Source organism: Equus quagga, chromosome 1 (genome assembly GCF_021613505.1).
Source record: "Equus quagga isolate Etosha38 chromosome 1, UCLA_HA_Equagga_1.0, whole genome shotgun sequence".
In the NCBI taxonomy this organism is placed as follows: Eukaryota; Metazoa; Chordata; class Mammalia; order Perissodactyla; family Equidae; genus Equus; species Equus quagga.
The window spans coordinates 15,557,684-15,577,541 of record NC_060267.1 but is presented as its reverse complement, the minus strand read 5'-3'; the positions used below and the strand labels follow the sequence as shown (position 1 = coordinate 15,577,541).

At 53.1% G+C, this 19,858-nt stretch overlaps 1 protein-coding gene across 2 annotated transcripts; it reads left to right on the top strand.

Moving 5' to 3' along the window:
* Positions 1-377: 377 nt before the first annotated feature.
* Positions 378-19,858, top strand: ESPL1 (extra spindle pole bodies like 1, separase). Of its 2 annotated transcripts, none has more exons than XM_046666848.1 (31): positions 378-422; positions 847-939; positions 1,118-2,176; positions 2,460-2,564; positions 2,698-2,818; positions 4,902-5,038; positions 6,059-6,252; positions 6,561-6,800; positions 6,987-7,131; positions 7,243-7,381; positions 7,583-7,722; positions 8,670-8,804; positions 9,895-10,014; positions 10,510-10,681; positions 11,072-11,200; positions 11,324-11,480; positions 11,984-12,093; positions 13,299-14,287; positions 14,520-14,856; positions 15,058-15,219; positions 15,891-16,104; positions 16,205-16,395; positions 16,934-17,061; positions 17,196-17,318; positions 17,767-17,922; positions 18,022-18,192; positions 18,317-18,421; positions 18,597-18,712; positions 18,879-18,962; positions 19,132-19,296; positions 19,576-19,858. In XM_046666848.1, the coding sequence occupies exons 2-31, from the start codon at positions 859-861 to the stop codon at positions 19,775-19,777; spliced, it is 6,327 nt and encodes a 2,108-aa protein (XP_046522804.1). In that variant the 5' UTR covers positions 378-422; positions 847-858; the 3' UTR covers positions 19,778-19,858. The 2 variants fall into 2 exon arrangements, with proteins under 2 accessions (XP_046522804.1, XP_046522813.1); XM_046666857.1 differs by lacking the exon at positions 378-422 and adding an exon at positions 459-503.

Here is a 19,858-nt window from a genome sequence, read left to right as displayed (position 1 = left end):
AGGCTACGCCCTTTTTTCCTAGTAACCCAAACTGCGTGCGTTTCCAAGTAAGTTCTTTTTGTTGTCTAGCCTGTTTCTCGTCTCTTGAAATTTAAACTCTTTCTGAGCTCTGAAGATAAAGGGGAGGAGGCAAGGGGCTGGCCTTCCCGATAGCGACTAAGCAACAGATAGGCGAGGAACTCGGCCTCGACTGGAAAAAGCGGGGAAACCCGCGCCCCCAAGAGGCTTTAACGCCGGGAGCAGTAGGAGGCGTTCCCTGATGATGCAGCGCGTCTGGTAAACTACAACTCCCATCGCACCGCGCGGCCCGCCGGCGTTACGCAGCTCTCAGCTGATTGGTCGCTGGGGATATTTGAAAGGAGGGGCTGGCGCGGAAAACGAAGGTTACCTTTCGGATCCTTGAGAAGTACTTAACCCGGCGGGTAAGTCCTGGACCTGGGGAGGAGGGCGACCTCTGGGGCGGCAAGGCCCGGAGGGACTCGAGAGCGTATGTACGCACCGAGGTGAATGGGGTCTCCAGCGCTGACTTGAGGGAGAGGCGGGGGCGCCTCTGCGAGGGAGGGTCGGGCGGCCTCGGGACGTCCTGGCGGGCGCTGAGGAGCTCGGTGGAGGCCTCCGGTGCGGGGCGTTGGGGCGGTGGGATGGGTAGTGAGGCCGGGGATCCGCCTGGAGGAGGGAAAAGTGGAAGCTTCGGTTTATAACGGGAGCCTGGCCTCCTGGCATGGGCTTTCTTCGGATAGGATTTCTGATGGGATTCTTTGCTCGCTTCTTCCGCGTCCTCCCGTCCTCCATTTAGCTCCCTTACGAGTCTTCTCCGCTTTCTCTGATCCGTCCCCTTTCTCCTAGCCCTCCGGCGCCATGAGGAGCTTCAAAGGAGTCAACTTTGGAGCTCTGCTAAGCAGCCAGAAGGAGGCCGAAGATCTGCTACCTGACCTGAAGGTAGGAGTGCTGTCTGGATCCGGATACCTGGCTTTTCAAGCCGAGCTGTTTTGGTTTTTTCCTTATTTGAAGAGATAGATTAGTAGGAGACCCACTTCTGAGCAACCCTATTTCTAGTTCCTTTCCCTACCTCTTTTGCTCCTTTGGTGGACCCATTCACATCTTCCTCTCTCCCTAGGAGTTCTTGTCCAAGCTTCCAGCTGGTTCTCCCAGCTGCCCATCTGATGCCGAGAGGAGACAAGCTTGTGATGCCATCCTCAGGGCTTGCAACCAGCAGCTGACTGCCAAGCTAGTTTGCCGTGAGCACCTAGGGAGCCTGCTGGAGCTGGCAGAGCTGGCTTGCAATGGCTACTTGGAGTCCACCCCCCAGCGCCCACCCCTCTACCTGGAGCGAATTCTCTTCATCTTTCTGCGGAACGTTGCCACACAGGGAATCCCAGAGGCCACGCTGCGTCTCGCTCAGCCCCTCCATGCCTGCTTGATGCGGTGCTCTCGCCAAGCTGCTCCCCAGGACTACGAAGCTGTGGCCCGGGGCAGTTTTTCTCTGCTTTGGAAGGGGGCAGAAGTCCTGGTGGAGCGGCGAGCTGCGTTCTCAGCCCGGCTGAAGGCCTTGAGCTTTCTAGTACTCTTGGAGGATGAAAGTACCCCTTGTGAAGTTCCCCACTTTGCTTCTCCAACAGCCTGTCGAGTGGTGGCTGCCCATCAGCTATTTGATGTCAGTGGGCATGGTCTGAATGAAACAGATGCTGACTTCCTAGATGACATGCTCTCCAGGCATGTGATCAGCGCCTTGCTGGGTGAGGGAGGGGGTTCTCCTGGTGCTCTTTCTCCCCAGAGGGCCCTCTGTCTCTTGGAGCTCACCCTGGAACACTGCCGTCGCCTCTGCTGGAGCCGCCACCACGTCAAGGCCACCAGGGCAATGAAGAAGGCCCATGATTACCTAAGGATCACCAATCTGGCCCCTAGCCTCCAGCTGTGCCAGCTGGGAGTTGAGCTGCTGCAGATCAGAGAAGGAGGACCCCAGGCAGTGGCCAAGCTTCTGATCAAGGCATCAGCTGTCCTGAACAGCTGTATGGAGGCACCATCACCCCCGCTGCGGGCATTGTGTGACAGCTGCCAGTTCTTCCTCTCAGGCCTGGAGCGAGGCATCAAGAGACACTATGGACTTGATGCTGTTCTGGGCCTCTTTGCTTTTCTGGGCGGGTACCGCTCCCTCATCCGGCAGCTGCAGGATGGTGTGAGTTAAGAACCTAGAGGTTGGGTGGGAATGTGGTTCTGTGGATCATCATCAGCCCAGGGTCTTTGGCAAGATCTGGAAGGCCTGGCTGCCTCCTTGGTAAGCTGCTCTCTGGACTATACCTGGCCAGTCTGCAAGCAGTCTAGTGTGTCCTGAGAGGGCAGTGGCCCCTCTGGATGTCCTTCCCTGGGCTGTGTCAGCTCTCCAGGACTCTGACCCGGTCTTCAGCTTAGAGCTCATGCTTTATCTCTGGCCCTCAAACCAAACCCTGTTCCTTCCTCAGGTCTGTGGGGACCCCTCCAAGCAGCAGCAGGCTTTGATTCAGATGCACTTTCAGGGACTTCACCTCTACACTGTGGTGGTTTATGACTTTGCCCAAGGCTGTCAGGTACCGTCTGGGAATCAAGGAACCTGGGCAGGTCCTAGGGTCTGGGCTTGCTTGGCTTTGGACATTGGGTGGGGTAGACGTCACCTTGGATCTGTTGTGACTCCTCACCCTCAAGCCCTTCTTGTCCCTTCAGGTAGCTGATTTGGCTGACCTGGCCCAGCTAGTGGAAAGTTGCAAATCTACCGTTGTCTGGCTGCTGGAGGCGTTACAGGGCCTGTCAGGCCGAGAGCTAACGGACTACCTGGGGATGACTGGTTAGTGCCCTGGGGCCCAGGTACAGGGTTCTTAGGAGGCTCATCACTCCTTAGGCAGGCAAATATCACCTGCTGGATGGTTCCGACCACAGTGGGGGCTCCTTATGGTTTAAGGAAGCAGTGAAAGAGGTGTTTCTAAGTATCCATTACTCTATATTTAACAGCAGTAGAGAGGCGATGGGCTAACTTACAATAGCAGACATGAATTTTTTCTCATTGACTTTGAAATCTGATTTGGTATTTATGAAAACGGTTGTACCTGATATGCTTTATGACTTTCTATATATTTAAATTTTAAAGAACATTTATAACTTAAATTTTTTTAAACCAGGTAAAACATTCACAGGGTTTAAAATTCAAATTGCACAAAAGGGCATATGGTGAAGTCCCTCTCCCACTCCTAATCCTGGCTGCCCAAGGCGCCCTCTACAGAGGGAACTAATAGCATCCGTTTCTTATGTCTCCTTCTGGAGATACACTGTGTATATATAAGGCAAGATGCATATATATATTTCTCCCACCCTGGTTATTGAAATAGACATATGGAAAAGTACTGAGATCTTAAGTGTACAGTTTGGTGGATTTTTACAAAGTGAACATACTTTGTAACCAACATCTAGGTCGAGTAACGGAGCATGACTTAGCCCCCAGAAAACCCCTGCTTGTGCCCCCTTCTAGTTACCACCCCCCACAGCAACCACTATCCCAACAACATGGGTTAGTTTTGCCTATTTTTGTCTTTCATGATAAATTTCCCCCTCATTTTGCAAAAAGCATGGGTCTTCAGTTTAAATTACATAAACCTAATGAGTTCAGTCATTGGAAGATTCTGGAGAACTTTTCATATTCATATTTTCAGTGGTTGAACCTAGCTATAGAGATGAAAATATCAGGAGTCACAAAAATTATTAGTGTGAAAATTCTTCCCACAGAGTACTGAAGACTGACTTTGTTTTCTCCCAACCATCTACCTTGATAGCCAAGAAACTGCATAAACTAGAATTTAGGAAAACTTTATTCATTCAACACATTTATTTTTTTACTTTTTGAGGAAGATTAGCCCTGAGCTAACATTTGCCACCAATCCTCCTCTTTTTGCTGAGGAAGACTGGCCCTGAGCTAACATCTGTGCCCATCTTTCTCTAGTTTATGTGGGACGCTGCCACAGCATGGCTTGACAAGTGGTACGTAGGTCCACACCTGGGATCTGAACTGGGGAACCCTGGGCCGCCAAAGTGGAACATGTGAACTTAACCCCTGCACCACCCGGCCGGCCCCAACACATATTTATTGAGTACTGCTCTGTGCTAAGCACTGTTCTAAGTGCTTGGATGTGTCAGTAAACAAAACAGAGATCCCTGCCCTCAGGGAGTCACATTCTGGCTGAGGGAGAAAGATAATAAACAACAAAATAATTGAATTATGGACATGTTAGAAAGTGATGAGAAATATGGAGTGAAAGGAAAAGTAGAGCGGAATAAGAAAGGGAAGTAGGAGTTCAGGGTAGGTGAGGGGGCAAGTTCCCTATTAAAATAGGGTGGTCAGGGTGGGCCTCACTGAGAAGGTGACGTGAGCAAAACCAGGACAGGGTGAAGGAGTTGGCCGTGGAGACACCTGGGAAGGACATCCCTGGCAGAGGAAACAGCCAGTGCCAAGGTCCTGAGGCAGGAGAGGGTCTGATGTGTTCAAGGAGTAGCAAGGAGGCTAGTGTGGCGTCAGTGGAATGAGGGAGGTAAGGGACAGGCCAGAGTGCTTCCCCTGAAATGCTGACCTTTGGACTGAGATGAAGACAGAGACTGGCATGTGAGGAAAGATGGAGCCTGCATGGGGATAAGGCTGTAGTTCTGGTAAAACAAGCACAGAGGGCTGGCTGGTCTAGGCTGCCTCACTGGAATGGAGGACGTGGCTGGCGTGGAGCAGGACAGGGAGAGCTGCCCCTCTTCCATTCCCTAGCAATAGGGGTTCCTGTCTGATCTGGAAGCTGCTGAGCTGACCACGCTTGAGCCTCTCTCTACTGCCTCTCCAACAGGGGAGGCCAGTGGCAACCGTTCCTGTGGTCACCTGTCCTTTCTCTCCCCTGCAGCCTCTTACACCAGTAACTTGGCCTACAGCTTCTACAATCACAAGCTCTATGCTGAGGCCTGTGCCATCTCCGAGCCCTTCTGCCAGCACCTGGGCTTGGCAAAGCCAGGCACCTATCCTGAGGTGCCTCCTGAGAAGGTATGAGGGCAGGGAGGGAGGTTATGTTGGGAGTGGAGAGGGCTTGAGTAGCATGAAAGGGCCTGGCCAGGACCCTGCCTGGGAGTGTTACTAGCTGCCTTTTGGCACCAGTGCCTGGGGCAGTGTTTCCCAGACCACACCTGTACTGTTATTTACTTAATCTTTTTTTTCGATTGACTCACTTTTTATATTTAGCCTTGTCCAAGCCAGTGGTTCTCAACCTGGCCGCATCTTAGAATCACCTGAGTGAACTTAAAAAAAATTCTAATGTTTGCCCCAGACTCATTGCGTCAGAAACTCTGGCACTAGAGCCTGGGCCTCTGGGTATTTAAAAAGCTTCCCCGGTGGTCCTTTGGGCAACGAGAGTGAGAACCGAGAGCTAGCAAAAGTATTCACAAAATGATGACTTGGCTGGACTGGCAGGCAAGATGGGTCCTAGAGGGCCTTGGGTTTCATCCTGAGTGAGGTTGCTGAGCCTCTAAAGGAATAAAGTGGAGGCGTGAGACCAGATTGGCATCTTGGGTTTCTCTGGCATCACTGTGGTGAATGAACAGGGTGCAAGGACAGTACAGGCGCCCAGGCCACTCCAGGAGCCTAGGCAGGAAAGGGTGGCTGTCTGAACTGAAGCAGCTTCCCGAGGGATGGAAAGAGTGCATGGCTGCAAGAAGTCAAGGATTAACCTGGTAGGTGACTGGCTGTGAGGGAGGGAGAAGGAAGAGTCAAGGATGGTCTTGCGTTTCTGAGTCAGGAGAAGGCGCTGGTTTGCTGAGAGGATGACAGGAGGAGGAGCAAGATTTCAGGGGTGTGGACGATGAATATGTGGGGTGGTGGATTGAAGTCTCAGGTTGAGAGCACGAGGTATTTAGTTCATAGGTGTCTTCTGCCTGGGGTGGGGTGGGGCAGGAGGGCCCCTGCCCACCCCCACTGGCTGGTGTATGTACCTGTGCATGCACCCACTCCCCACCGGACAGACGCACTGGTTCCTCGCTCCACTTTGGTCTGTTCCCCTTCTCTGGTTAGTTGCACAGGTGCTTCCGGCTGCATGTAGAGAGTCTGAAGAAACTGGGTAAACAGGCCCAGGGCTGCAAGATGGTGACTTTGTGGCTGGCAGCCCTTCAGCTCTGTGGCCCCAAACACATGGCTGAGCCAGTCACCTTCTGGGTGCGGGTCAAGATGGATGCAGCCAGAGCTGGAGACAAGGAGCTACAGCTGCGGTGAGTTGGTGGGGCGGGAGACAGCCATGTTTGGCCCATAGCTGGGCTGGCTTTTTGTGCTTGTGGTCATGTTCATCCTCGTGTCTGAAAAAGGCAGCGGTTCTTCCATCCATCGTTACTCATTGAGTGCTTACTATGTGCCAGCCACTGTGTGAGGTCCTGAGGGAACAGTGGCGACAGGCAGTGTTCTTGTTCTCATGACTGGAAACTTAACTGCGCTCTCACCGAGCCAAGGCTGGGACTCCTTGGCCTGAGCAGAGGCTCTGTGCTTCACACACTCCCCTAGTGCCGAGCCTGCCCTTTCTCAGGACTCTGCGAGACAGCCTGAGCGGCTGGGACCCGGAGACCCTGGCCCTCCTGCTCAGGGAGGAGCTGCAGGCCTACAAGGCAGTGCGGGCCAACACGGGACAGGAGCGGTTCAACGTCATCTGTGACCTGCTGGAGCTGAGCCCCGAGGAGACACCAGCTGGGGCCTGGGCTCGAGCCACCCACCTGGTGGAGCTGGCTCAGGTGCTCTGCTACCACGACTTTGCCCAGCAGACCGACTGGTGAGCGGGAATAGCTAGGGAGGCCACTCTTACTTCTTGTCCTAGGTCCTCTCACCTTTTTTGGAGTCTTATTTCCCTTTCCACGTCCCGGAGCACCCCCTTCAGTTTGTGGCCCTGGGAGCTCACTGCAAGTGTGAGGCCTGCTGTCCTGCAGAAGGCCCACTTGAGTGCATCCTCTCCCCACAGCTCTGCCCTGGATGCTATCCGGGAGGCCCTGCAGCTTCTGGAGTCTGTGAGGCCGGAGGCCCAGGCCAAGGATCGGTTTCTGGATGATAAAGCACAGGCCCTGCTGTGGCTCTACATCTGTACCCTGGAGGCCAAAATGCAAGAAGTGAGTGTGGCTGCTGTGGCGGCAGAGCAGAACCGGGGGCGGGGGTTGTTTTCCCCAGGCCCCCAGTAAACTGCTACCAGCCCTGGTTTTGACCCTGATTTCCCCATCCAGGGTATCGAGCGGGATCGGAGAACCCAGGCCCCGAGTAATCTGGAAGACTTTGAAGTCAATGACCTGAACTACGAAGATAAACTCCAGGAGGATCGTTTCCTATATAGTAACATTGCCTTCAACCTGGCTGCAGATGCTGGTGAGGGCCGTGAACGTGGTGTGGTGGGATAGTCTCCTCTGTGGCTTCCTAAGAGCAGAACGGGGACCTCAGGTGTTGGGGAGGCTCGCCCCGTAGGATGGGAGGTGGGCACAAAGGGCAGCGGGTGTTAGGGAGAAGGCTGCATTCTCCCCAGATGGTCCACGCTGAGAGAATGGCTGGTCCCTTTCTTCTGATTCACAGCTCAGTCCAAATGCCTGGACCAAGCCCTGGCCCTGTGGAAGGAGGTGCTCACGAAGCGGCAGGCCCCCGCTGTGCGGTGTCTCCAGCAGACAGCAGCCTCGCTGCAGATTCTAGCGGCCCTCTATCAGCTGGGGGCAAAGGTAAGGGAGGAGGGCAGTGACGCAGTGGAGGCCAGCTCCTTCACCTTCTCTGGCCTGTGTACCTGCCAAAAAGCCATGTAACCCAGTGTGGGCTCTGTCACCCATCTCCCTGAGTTTACATCCGAGCTCCAGCATTTGTTAGCACATGGCCTTAGGCAGGTTACTCAACCTTCGAAGCCCGAGCTTTCTTATCTCTAGAATGAAGGTAGTAACACGGTTCCCTCAGAGCGCTTTCAGCATTCAGTGAGGGGATGCGTGGAAGACGTGTGTAAACGGAATACTCAAAACTTAGCTATAATTATTGTTAGTTACTAGATGATATGAGACCTATAAACTCAGAAAAATACATAAATGCCTAAAGACACAATTTTACATTTTCACATGAAATGTTTCACAGTCTCTGAAGCTCTTCCCTGGAGCCCACGTTAGGATCCTCCAAAAAAGAACCGTGCACATAGAGGATCTTTGTTACCATGGGCCATTAGGCCATATTTCTAGCGTGGGGACCTGGGAAGCTGCCCCGGCCCTGGATGTGAGTCTTGGCTCTACCACAGCCCTGTTATATGAACTTAAATGAGCAACTTAACCTATGTGCATCTTAGTTTCCTCACCTGTAAAACTGGGATGAGAGTTGCTATGAAATAAAGTGAGGTGATGCACGTAAACCTGTTGGCTCAGTGTCTGGCACACAGTAGGCACTCAGTAAATCCTGGCTCTTGATGATGACTGGCATTTGGGCTTTAAGACAGGAGGGGTAGGATGGTTTGCAGGCTCCCTCACTGCTCTCCTCTCAGGCTCCCTGAGAAGGGCTGCTGGCTGCTCTGTCTGGGTAGCCACATTCCATCCCGGCCCTGAGGTGAGACCAAGGTCCCGAGGGGTGGGGAGTGGAGGGTGGAAGTGGAGGCTCGAGCAGGAGCCAAGTAAGCTTGCTGCTTCTGGCCCACCAGCCCCTGCAGGCTCTGGAAGTCCTCCTGCTTGTACGGATCGTCTCCCAGAGACTGGAGGACCACGCAAAGGCAGCTGGCTCCTCCTGCCACATCACCCAGCTCCTCCTGACGCTCGGCTGTCCCAGCTATGCCCAGGTGAGTGCCCAGCCAGCCTAGCCTGGGGACGTCAGGGGGGACCTGGCTTTAGTGGCCCATCTTTTCTCTGAGAAGATAGGATACTAGACGGGATAGGATAGGATACTTTCCCTTCTCCCGCCGCATTCGGCTGGAGGATTGTAAAGTGGGGCGTGGTTGGGAGGCAGCCGTGAGAAGAGGAGGCATCTTTCTCCTCCACGCTGCAAAACCAACTGTCCATGATGTCTTACAGATTCTGCACCAGGAATATACGACTAATCCTGTATTTCCCATCCATTTCTGGTGCCCTCATGGATGCTTTTCACTCAGTTAGGACTATTACAGTGTCTGCTAGCTGGTCTCCTTGCCTCCGGTTTCTCTCTTTTCCACCTCGTCCTCTGACTACTATTAGTAATACATTATCTTTTTAGGCGCAGATCTGATCTGATCTCTTTCCTGCTTAAAGGATTTCCTTGGCTTCTCTGATACCTGAATGATGCTGTCCAGACGCTTACTCTGCACTGCACCCTTCTGTATTCTGGTTCACACATTTTCCTGCTGCTCCCTACCGCCAACCTTCTGCCAGTCTGTACCAGTTCCTTTATATTCCTTGTATGTGCCTGTCTGCCTTTGGTTGTGTCAGTTCCTCCACACTAAGTGCATCCTCTCCTCCCTTCTTTTTTTTTTTTTTCATTTGGCAAACCTGTACTTTCTTTTTAAGGCCTAGCTCAATGGTCCCCCCCTTCACAAAGCATTTTATACATCCTCTTCTTCAAGGGCAGAATCAGCCACTTTCCCTGGGTCCCCAGACCACCGTGGCATTGTGTCATGATGACATAGGTGTGCCTGCGCCCCCATGGCATTGCAAGCTTTTGGATACAAGGTCCTGCTTACTCTTTATTCAGCTTTGTCTTTCTAGCGTAGTGGTTAACTGAAAGCTACCAAATGATCATTTTAGTGAGTGAGTGAATGACTCCTGTGTAGATTATAATATTTAAAATAATTTAATACTTAGTTGGATGTGTTCAGCATTTTGTTTGTGAATGCTTTCATCTCAAGAGTCTGGCTGCTTCTCACCAGCATGCTCATGCACCCCCGATTCCTTCTTTAGTTACACCTGAAAGAGGCAGAATCAAGTCTAAAGCTTCTGGATCACACCACTGACGCCTACCAGCTCCTCTCCCTGACCCGCGACCTACTGCAAAGTCAACTTTACTGTGCTCACCAGAAGGTATTTCTCACCTTCTTAATCCCCGAAGCTTCTGGGTATTGGAAGGATTTTAGGATATTCTAGATGTTTGTCTGGCTTCTGAGACTTCCCTGGAGCTGGGAAGAATATTCCTGACCCTGGGAGGCAGTGCTGTGCCCTGGCCCTGCCCTCTCCAATGACTTGTTCACCAGTGCTCCTCTCATAGAGATACTGTCCTTTTCACTCTTTTCCAGTTTCCTCAGGGGCAAGGGGGAGAGTCTTTCCTGTGACTAGAACTGGGACAACACCAGAACCCTAAACTGGAAATCCAGTGAGAGCCAAAAGACCTGAGTTTTCTCATAAACTCGCTGTGTGCCTTGGCTGAGTCCTGTGCCCTCTCAGGCTCTAATTTTCTCTACGGCTTGTATCATTCTTAAAAGCGGGGGATTGGGCCGGATGGTCTCCAGGGCCATCTCCAGGTCTGAACTGCCAATCTGACTTCATCACTGCTCTCCTCTGGCCCCCTCCCCCTCCCAGGTGACTGAGGGCGCCTCTCTGTTGCTGTGTGTGCTTCGAGACCCTGCCCTCCAGAGGTCCTCCAAGGCCTGGTACTTGCTCCGTGTCCAGGCCCTGCAGCTGGTGGCAGTCTACCTTAGCCTCCCAGCAGACAGCCTGTCCGCCTCCCTGGGGGAGCAGCTCTGTGCCCAAGGTGAAAGATTAGGGTGCTTGGCCCTCCTTGGTCGATGTGTGCAGTTTGTGCGCTATCAGCTCTTCTCAGCTCTTGTCCCCTCTGCTCTTCAGCTGCACAGACCAGCCTACCTAGCAGCTGCACAGAGTAGGCCTGGGAGAGCAAATGAGTTTCAGTTTGCCTGCTGACTCTAATCGATTGCTTAGTGATGCCTGGAATACTAAACTGACAAGGATTCTGAGACCCCATGTGGTCTCAGGGGAAAGAGTTCTGTGATTGATTAGCTCTGTCTGCCTTAGCTGTACAAGGAGAAGAGTGGCAGCATGCTTTGCGTTTGCTATCTTAGTAGGTGCAGGTGGTGGAAGTTCTGGCCACATCATCTCCCTCTTTGTACCCCCCTCACCTGCACAGGCTGGCAGACACCTGAGATAGCACTCATCGACTCCCATAAGCTCCTCCGAAGCATCATCCTCCTGCTCATGGGCAGTGATGTGCTCTCGATTCAAAAAGCAGCAGTGGAGACACCATTTCTGGACTATGGTGAGTCTGAGGAGGAGAGCAAGGGGGAATGAACAGGCTAGATGGTGGGGCTGGCAGTTTTGTCTCCACAGGATCCAGGCTATGACTGAGTGATACTGGTCATGTCTCTCTCCTTTGCTACAGGTGAAAATCTGATACAAAAATGGCAGGTTCTTACAGAGGTGCTGAGCTGCTCGGAGAAGCTGGTCTCCCGCCTGGGCCGCCTGGGCAGTGTGAGCGAAGCCAAGGCTTTTTGCTTGGAGGCCCTGAAACTTACAACGAAGCTACAGATTCCGCGCCAGTGAGTACAGGGCCCAAAAGGATGCTGATTCCAGACCCCCTTGACCATGGGTTCCCAAACTATTCCACAGATGAACATGTTATATTCGGAGGGGTTTGTGGAAGAATGCCTTCCATGGCTAAATCAGTGGGAAATGCTGAGTTAATCAAGGTTAAACATTTTTATTTCATATAGGACTTCTCATGTCCTCCAATATGCTAATATGCATAAATCTTCAAAAGGGAGATCTATTATACAGCGTTTCCCTAAATCTCTTTGCCCACAGGATCCTATTTTTGAAGAACGCGGTTTGGGAAATCCTGTCCTCATACAAGGATGAGTTGGTTTGAGAGGGAGCATAGAGGGTTTTCTCCAGGGAGCCTTGAAGTCAGCTTTAGGAAGTAAAGGCCTTTTGGAGGCTGGGAAAGACTGTGATGGCTCTGTCTAGGAAAGGGGCAAAAAGAAGGACTCTCCAGGAAGACAAAGGATTCCACCAATTGGTTGTCGTCTCCTCTCCCAACAAGGTGTGCCCTATTCCTGGTGCTGAAGGGCGAGCTGGAGCTGGCGCGCAATGACGTCGACCTCTGTCAGTCGGACCTGCAGCAGGTTCTCTTCTTGCTTGAGTCTTGCACAGGTGAGCAGCCGCGCCCCAACGCCCATGGGCGGTGGTGAGAGTGACACACACGCCACACACATCTTTGTATGCCAAAGGTTTGGTTCCCTTCTAATCAGAGACTTACTTCTGGTCCCAGGGCAAAGCTCTCTTTACTTCAGTCAGACCATTGGTGTCCCTCTTTCAGGTGGCCTGTCCAGGACTAACCCTACCTAGTTCTAGTTTTCATTGCTAATACACTTTGGCTATTTAAATTTAAATTTAACTTAAATAAAATTTAAAATTCAGTTCCTTAGTCATTTGCCACATTCTGCATGCTCAGTAGCCACACTAACTACGTGTGGCTACTGTATTGCACAGCACAAATGTAGTGTCCTCAAGAGGGCCTAAGCTAATAATAAAATGCTGTATTTATGGTACTTTTTTTCCTTGTCAACCACCTTTCCCTCTAGTATTTCATTTGACCCACACAAAACCCTGGAAAGTAAGGTAGGAATATAGATTTTTTTCTTTTATAAAATGAAAAAGTTGAGATAGTCAGTGTTTTTGGCCAGAATCATGGGGCCGTCAGAGGCAGGATCCAGGATTAGGACTTCAGCCTCCTTGGGGCCTGAACCGTGGCTGAGTGGTTAAGTTCACCCGCTCCTCTTCGCGCCACGGGGCCAGCCCCAACTCTGATTTTTTGAATACAGTGTTTATCAATTCTAAGTGCTAGAAAAATTTTATTCCACTATAAGTCTGGTAATCTATTATCCTTTCTCAAAGTTCATGCAATAACAGGACTTAAAAATGGCATTGAGGGGCCGGCCCTGTGGCCGAGTGGTTGGGTTCACGCGCTCTGCTTCAGTGGCCCAGGGTTTCGTCAGTTCGGATCCTGGGTGCAGACATGGCACCGCTCATCAAGCCATGCTGAGGTGGCGTCCCACATGCCACAACTAGAAGGACCCACAACTAAGAATATACAACTATGTACCAGGGGACTTTGGGGAGAAAAAGGAAAAAAATGAAATCTTTAAAAAAAAAAAAATGGCATTGATCCAGTATATATATACTGAAAAGTTTTAATCTCACTCAAGTTTTAAAAGGTTTACAAGCTTGTTTTTAACCTGATCTACAGTGCCAGATGAGGAAAAAATGTTTTGAAATAAATTATTATTAAAAAAATGAAAAATTTTGGAGTTACTCATTTCTCCAGGTTTGTAATTCTTGTTCCGTTCTCTCCCCAGAGTTTGATGGACTAGCCCAGCGCCCGGACTCTGGGAAGAAGGTCCACCTGCAAAAGCGGAAGCAGCCGGCCCGCGGCCCGCGGCCTCCAGAGCTCCCGGAGGAGGAGCCCTTCCTGAGAGGCCCTGCCCTGGAGCTGGTGGCCACTGTGGCCAAGGAGCCTGGCCCCATAGCACCTTCTACTAACTCCTCCCCTGTCCTGAAAATGAAGCCCCAGCCCAGCCCCGGCTTCCTGACCCATTCGCCCACCTGTGACTGCTCGCTCTGTGCCAACCCTGTCCTCTCAGCAGTCTGTCTGCGTTGGGCGTTGGTCACAGCAGGGGTGAGGCTGGCCATGGGCCATGAGGCCCAGGGTCTGGATCTGCTGCAGGTCGTGCTGAAGGGTTGCCCTGCAGCCACTGAGCGCCTCACCCAAGCTCTGCAAGCTTCCCTGAGTCACAAAGCACCCCCTTCCCCTGTCCCGAGCCACTTGAATGAGCTCTTTGCTCAGGCATACACACAGCTAGCACTGGAGGGGCTGAGCCGGCCATCAAATAAGAGCCTGGGGAAGGTCCTGGAGTCAGGGCTGAAGTTTGTGGCAGCGCAGATACCCCACCTGGAGCCCTGGCGAGCCAGCCTGCTCTTGATTCGGGCCCTTGCAAAGCTGGCTGGCCTCAGCTCCTGTACTACCCAACTCTTTGCAAGCTCCTGGGGCTGGCAGCCACCATTGGTAAAGGACCCCCCAGGCTCAGAGCCCTCTAAGCCTCGGAGCCAAAAGCATTCTGGACGAGGGCGCCAGCAGGCTGTCTCTGCAACCCCGCCCCTCCATAATACCTCTCTGAAAGGTCTGGAAGGTAGAGGACCACCCTGTACACCTAAGCCCCCAGGCCGGAGCAGGCAGGCCGGCCCTCGTGTCCCTTTCACCGTGTTTGAGGAAGTCTTCCCTACACAGAGCAAGCCTGAGGTTCCCAAGGCCCCCAGAGTACAACAGAGGGTCCAGACGCGCCTCAAGGTGAGCTAGGACTGTGGCTAGGTGGGGGTGTCGGGTAGGGGTGGTCCTGGAGAGTTGCTGCAAAGCAGGTGTCTCTGGAATAGCTTCCCAGGGCCTGGTGGGGCCTTCAGCTCCTTGGCTATCTGTAGGATCCAGAGGCCCTTGTGATGGTGCCTCCACAGCGCCACCTGCTGGCAACTGATGTCTTGTCACTGAAGGCCCGCGGCCCATCTCCTTTTCCCACCCATCACAGGTGAACTTCAGTGATGACAGTGACTTGGAAGACTTTGTCTCAGTTGAGGGGCGGCTTGCAGAGGGGCCCAAGAGACGAGGTACTGCTTCCCAGGGCCGGGGCCGCGCTAGGAAAGGCCCAAGCTCGAAGACCGATGCAGTGGCTGCCCCAGGTAGTGCACCTGGGCGCCCTGGCCTCAGTGGCAGGAGCCGGAGGACCAAGACGGTGGCCTCAGGACATTGTGAGGAGCTGGGCCCCGAGATCATGAGGACCATCCCTGAAGAGGAACTGACTGACAACCAGATGGAAATGAGCTTTGAGATCCTCAGGGGCTCTGATGGGGAAGACTCAGCCTCAGGTATGATGGCAAGGGTAGGGGATAGAAGGTGCATGTGTCTTGGGGGGATTTCCCTGGGGCCAAAGCACAAGAAATGACTGGTGCAAAAGACAGTACAGAAAGAAAGTTCTTTTGCTGGCTCTGGACCTGGATCCTTGAAGGGAGAACCAAGGGGGTGGCAGGAGGAGGGAACTCCACAGAAAAGTCATGTTCTCTCCCCAGGTGGGAAGGCAGCAGCGCCAGGGCCTGATACGGCCATAGGAGAATGTGAGGTGTTGAGACGGGATGCCAGCAAAGAGGAGCTGCCTGTCCCGTGCCCAGACAAGGAGAGAGACAAGGATCTGGGTCCTCGGCTCCGACTCCCCTCAGCCCCTGCAGCCATCGGTGAATATGCTGACCACCGAGCTCTCGTCACTTGGAGAGGGCTGAGTCTTTGGTCTCCTGATCCCCGTGCCTTTCCAGTCTGTCCTTGGTTCTGGCTTTGGATCCCCATCTGGATCCGGTCGCCTTTGAACCTGGGTTACAATCCCAGCACACTCTCTACTAGCTGTGTGCAAGTCACTCAGCCTCTCTGAGCTTCTATTTTCTTTTTCTTTGTGTGTGTGTGTGAGTAAGATGGTCCCTGAGCTAACATCTGTTGCCAATCTTCCTCTTTTTACTTGAGGTAAATTGTCCCTGAGCTAACATCTGTGCCAGTCTCCCTCTATTTTGTATGTGGGATGCCGCCATAGCATGGCTTGATGAGCAGTGTGTAGGTCCGCACCCCGGATCCAAACCTGTGAACCCCAGGCCACTGAGGCGGAGCGTGCGAACTTAACCACTACACCCTTGGGGCCAGCCCCTGAGCTTCTATTTTCTTAACTGTAAAATAAGGTTTGGGGAGGACGGAGTGAGTTGATGCATGTAAACTGCATAGCGCTCCACTTAGCACACTGCCCTTCATAAATGCTAGCTGCCATTTCCCTAGCGCACAATGAGAGAGGGACTCCTTGGGAAGCTGCTGTCAGCTGGGAAATAGGGGATTCACTGCAGCAAGTGTCTTGACCTTCCTCCAGGTCTCTCTACCCTGGATTCCATCTGTGACTCACTGAGTATTGCCTTCCGTGGGATCAGTCACTGCCCTCCCAGTACACTCTATGCTCACCTCTGCCGCTTCCTGGCCCTGTGCCTGGGCCACCGAGATCCCTATGCCACTGCCTGCCTTGTCACTGAGTCTGTCTCCATCACCTGTCGCCACCAGCTGCTCACCCACCTCCACAGGCGGCTCAGGTGAGTACCCACCATCCCCAAAGCTCATGCTGGGGCAGACTGAAGGGAGAGTCCGGACTCTATAGGAGGGAGACCTCACCCCTTCCTGTGTTGCCTGCAGCAAGTCCCAGAAGCATCGAGGATCGCCTGATGTGGCAGACCAGCTGCAGGGGCTGAGCCTCCAGGAGAGGCCCGGAGATGTCCCCCTGGCCCGCATCCAGCGCCTCTTTTCCTTCAGACTTTCGGGATCTGGCCACTTCCCCCAGCCCGAGAAGGAGAGTTTCCAGGAGTGCCTGGCTCTGATCCCCAGTGGTAGGTGGCAGTCTTCGGCTGGTGTGGCTGTCCTTTTGCACGTCTTCGTACTGAGGAGTTGGGTGAAGGTATTGAAGGCATCAGTTAGTTCACATAGGTTTCTGGTCCTTATGGAAGGACATGTCATACCTTTTTATTGATTAGGCATTTTGTTACCAAACAGACATACCCTAAATCTGGAAGTCTCTCTTTTTTTAACCTCAACTTTGAGTTACCAACAAATTCAGGGTCTTTCTTTAAGAGTAAGTTCAGGTGTCTGGGGTCTTCCTACACTAACATGAAACAGGTTCACAGGTGACGTGAGTGCCTCACTCTGTGCAGGGTGCTTTGTTAGTTCCTGTGAGGGACACAAAGAAGTACAAGACGTGGTCTCTGTCCATAGGGAGCTGTTAGGGCAGGGGAGAGCACCTTGCACTCCAGTGACCAGGGAAGACTTCTTGGAGTTGTCTTGAGTGATGGATAGGGATTGAGTGCAGAAGACAGGGAAGGGAATTCCTTGTGACAGCTGACATGATTCTGAGTATGTCCTGTGTGTCAGGGGTGACTGTGTGTGTGTTGGCCCTGGCCACCCTCCAGCCTGGAACTGTGGGCAACACCCTCCTGCTGACCCGGCTGGAAAAAGACAATCCCCCAGTCACTGTGCAGATCCCCACTGCCCAGGGCAAGGTAGGTGTCCTCGGCAAGGGAGCAAAGTTGGGCTGGGGTGGGCTTCTGGTCAAGCTGCTTGCCTTCTGTGGCTGGGGGTGGAGAGATAGTGATCACGTGGACGAGTAGATATCTCATAGCCCCGTCTCCCAAAGCTGCCTCTGAGTTTAGCCCTGAAAGAGTTTGATGCCATCCAGAAGGAACAGAAAGAGAACAGCAGCTGTACTGACAAACGAGAATGGTGGACAGGGCGGCTAGAACTGGACCACAGGATGGAGGTGTGTGCCCCTGGTGGGTGGGGTCAGGCTGCCCTAGGAACAACCCTGGGTGCCAGTCCTTTCTGGAAGTGTAGGCCTAAATAAAAAACTATGTCACTTGGAAGGACTTTAGACAACAGCCCAGAACTTGAAGGGGTTATGGCAATGGGATGTTTAGAGATACACACAAGAAGAAGGATTGAAGCCCATGTCAGCTTCATGGCTTTAGCTTTCATTGCCCACCTGGTCATATTTGTCAAAACATAGTGTGATATGTAATCAACTGTCTCGTCTGTATTCCCCCAGAGTCTCAGCAAATGAAACACGTTTCTAGCTTCTTGCCTTTTATGACAGGCAGAAAGATATGCAAGACAAGACACACACTGGAAAACCCATTTCCTCCTCTCCAAGTGCTGTGGGACAGAAACTCGGCTCCCTCTGACTGAAGCTTCTGTCCTTCCACATTCAGGTTCTCGTCACTTCGCTGGAGAAGTCTGTGCTGGGCTGCTGGAGGGGGCTGTTGCTGCCATCCAGTCAGGACCCCGGCCCTGCCCAGGAGGCCTCCCGCCTACAAGAGTTGTTGCAGGGATGTGGCTGGAAATATCCTGACCCCACTCTGCTGAAAGTAAGTTGAGGAGTCAGGGAAGGGCAAGAAGCTCGACTTCCCATGGCTGCTGTGAGTGGAGCTAGAGCATGGCACTCACTGACCGCTGTGCCCCTGCAGATCATGCTCAGTGCTGCTGGTACGCTCACCTCTCAGGACGTGCAGGCCCTGGCCTACGGGCTGTGCCCAGCCCAGCCAGAGCGAGCCCAAGAGCTCCTGACGGAGGCTATAGGACGTCTACAGGGTCAGACAGTAGCGAGCAATAGCCACCTTGTCTTAGTGCTAGACAAGGTAAGGAGCTGGAGCCCGAGGGGCAGTGTCTGGTGGGCAGTGGGCACACACTCATCCCCACGCCCCTTCTGACTCCTGCCTATCCCTGGCTAGGGACAGTAACCTCTGAGTGCTTTTTGCCCAGGACCTGCAGAAGCTGCCATGGGAGAGCATGCCCAGCCTCCGGGCACTGCCTGTCACTCGGCTGCCCTCCTTCCGATTCCTCCTCAGCTACTCCATCATCAAAGAGGTATGGGGTTCAGGGAGTGGGGACTGGGGGCGACTTGAAGAAAGAAAATGCAGAGAGATCTGGGAAGAAAGGAGAAGCTCTTAGGAACGGATCAGTTGTGGAAGGGTCCTGGAGTTTGCGGGGCTCGGGCCCTCTGGCTAGAATGGGATCCTGATGATCACTGTCTCCTCCTCAGGTTGGGGCCTCGTCAGTGCTGAGCCAAGGGGTGGATCCACACAGTACCTTCTATGTCCTGAACCCTCACAATAACCTGTCAAACACTGAGGAGCAATTTCGAGCTCATTTTAGCAGGTTGGGGGGATAAGAGTAAGAAAGGGGGTGGAGAAGGGTGGCGACAACATGTGGGCACCATGTCCTTTTCTCCAGTATCAAATGTTCCAGCCCACCCTCCCCCTAGCATCCCTTCTGCCCTCTTTGCCACATGGCCCCTGTTCTTACTCCTGCCTTTTCCCTGCAGTGAAGCTGGCTGGAAAGGGGTTGTCGGGGAAGTGCCGAGCCCGGAACAGGTGCAGGCAGCCCTGACGGAGCATGACTTATATATGTGAGTGCTCAGGGCAGGCAGGTGGGGAGAGGGGCAGTCCCAGAGGAGGGGGTGTCATCATGGTGTGCTTTTGGACTTTAGAGCCCCTAGCTGACTCAGGAGGCCTCTGGAAACATAGGAGAGGCCTGGTACTGCTCATTCAGGCTCATCTCACCTCCTTCTGCCTTAGCTATGCAGGCCATGGGGCCGGTGCCCGCTTCCTGGACGGGCAGGCCGTCCTGCGGCTGAGCTGCCGGGCCGTGGCCCTGCTGTTTGGCTGCAGCAGTGCAGCCCTGGCTGTGCATGGCAACCTGGAGGGGGCTGGCATCGTGCTCAAGTATATCATGGCTGGCTGGTGAGTCTTGAGGAGCAGGGCCCATCCTAGGTCCCAACCCCAGGTTCCTTCCCAGGTCTGAACCCTGACTCTTTCCTCTTTTGCGCTCCACCTTCCTCCCATCCTAGTCCCCTGGCATCCCTGGGCCTTTAATCCTTTGCCCTTTCTCTCCTCCTAGTACTATGAGCCCAACGACTTCCTCACTGGCTCAATCCTCTCTATCCACCCATCACCAGTCAACATGTTTTCCTATGTATTCCATTTTAGAGGCTTTACTCTGTATTTCTTCTCTTTTCCTAGTCCCCTGTTTCTGGGTAACCTCTGGGATGTGACTGACCGTGACATTGACCGCTACACAGAGGCTCTGCTGCAGGGCTGGCTTGGAGCAGGCCCAGGAGCTCCCCTTCTCTACTATGTCAGCCAGGCCCGCCAGGCTCCCCGACTCAAGTATCTTATTGGGGCTGCCCCCGTAGCCTATGGCTTGCCTGTCTTCCTGCAGTGACCCCTTGGAACTGTCCTATCGCTGACTGTTCTACCTCCAAAGTTAGATTTAACCCTTAGGGTAAATATTTTAAATGATTTT

Coding starts and splice junctions, on each gene's coding strand:
- ESPL1 (XM_046666848.1), top strand. CDS start 859: ATGAGGAGCTTCAAAGGAGTCAACTTTGGAGCTCTGCTAAGCAGCCAG. Junction 5,039..6,058: donor CTGAGGTGCCTCCTGAGAAG/GTATGAGGGCAG, acceptor TTCTCTGGTTAG/TTGCACAGGTGCTTCCGGCT. Junction 11,481..11,983: donor AAGCTACAGATTCCGCGCCA/GTGAGTACAGGG, acceptor TCTCCCAACAAG/GTGTGCCCTATTCCTGGTGC.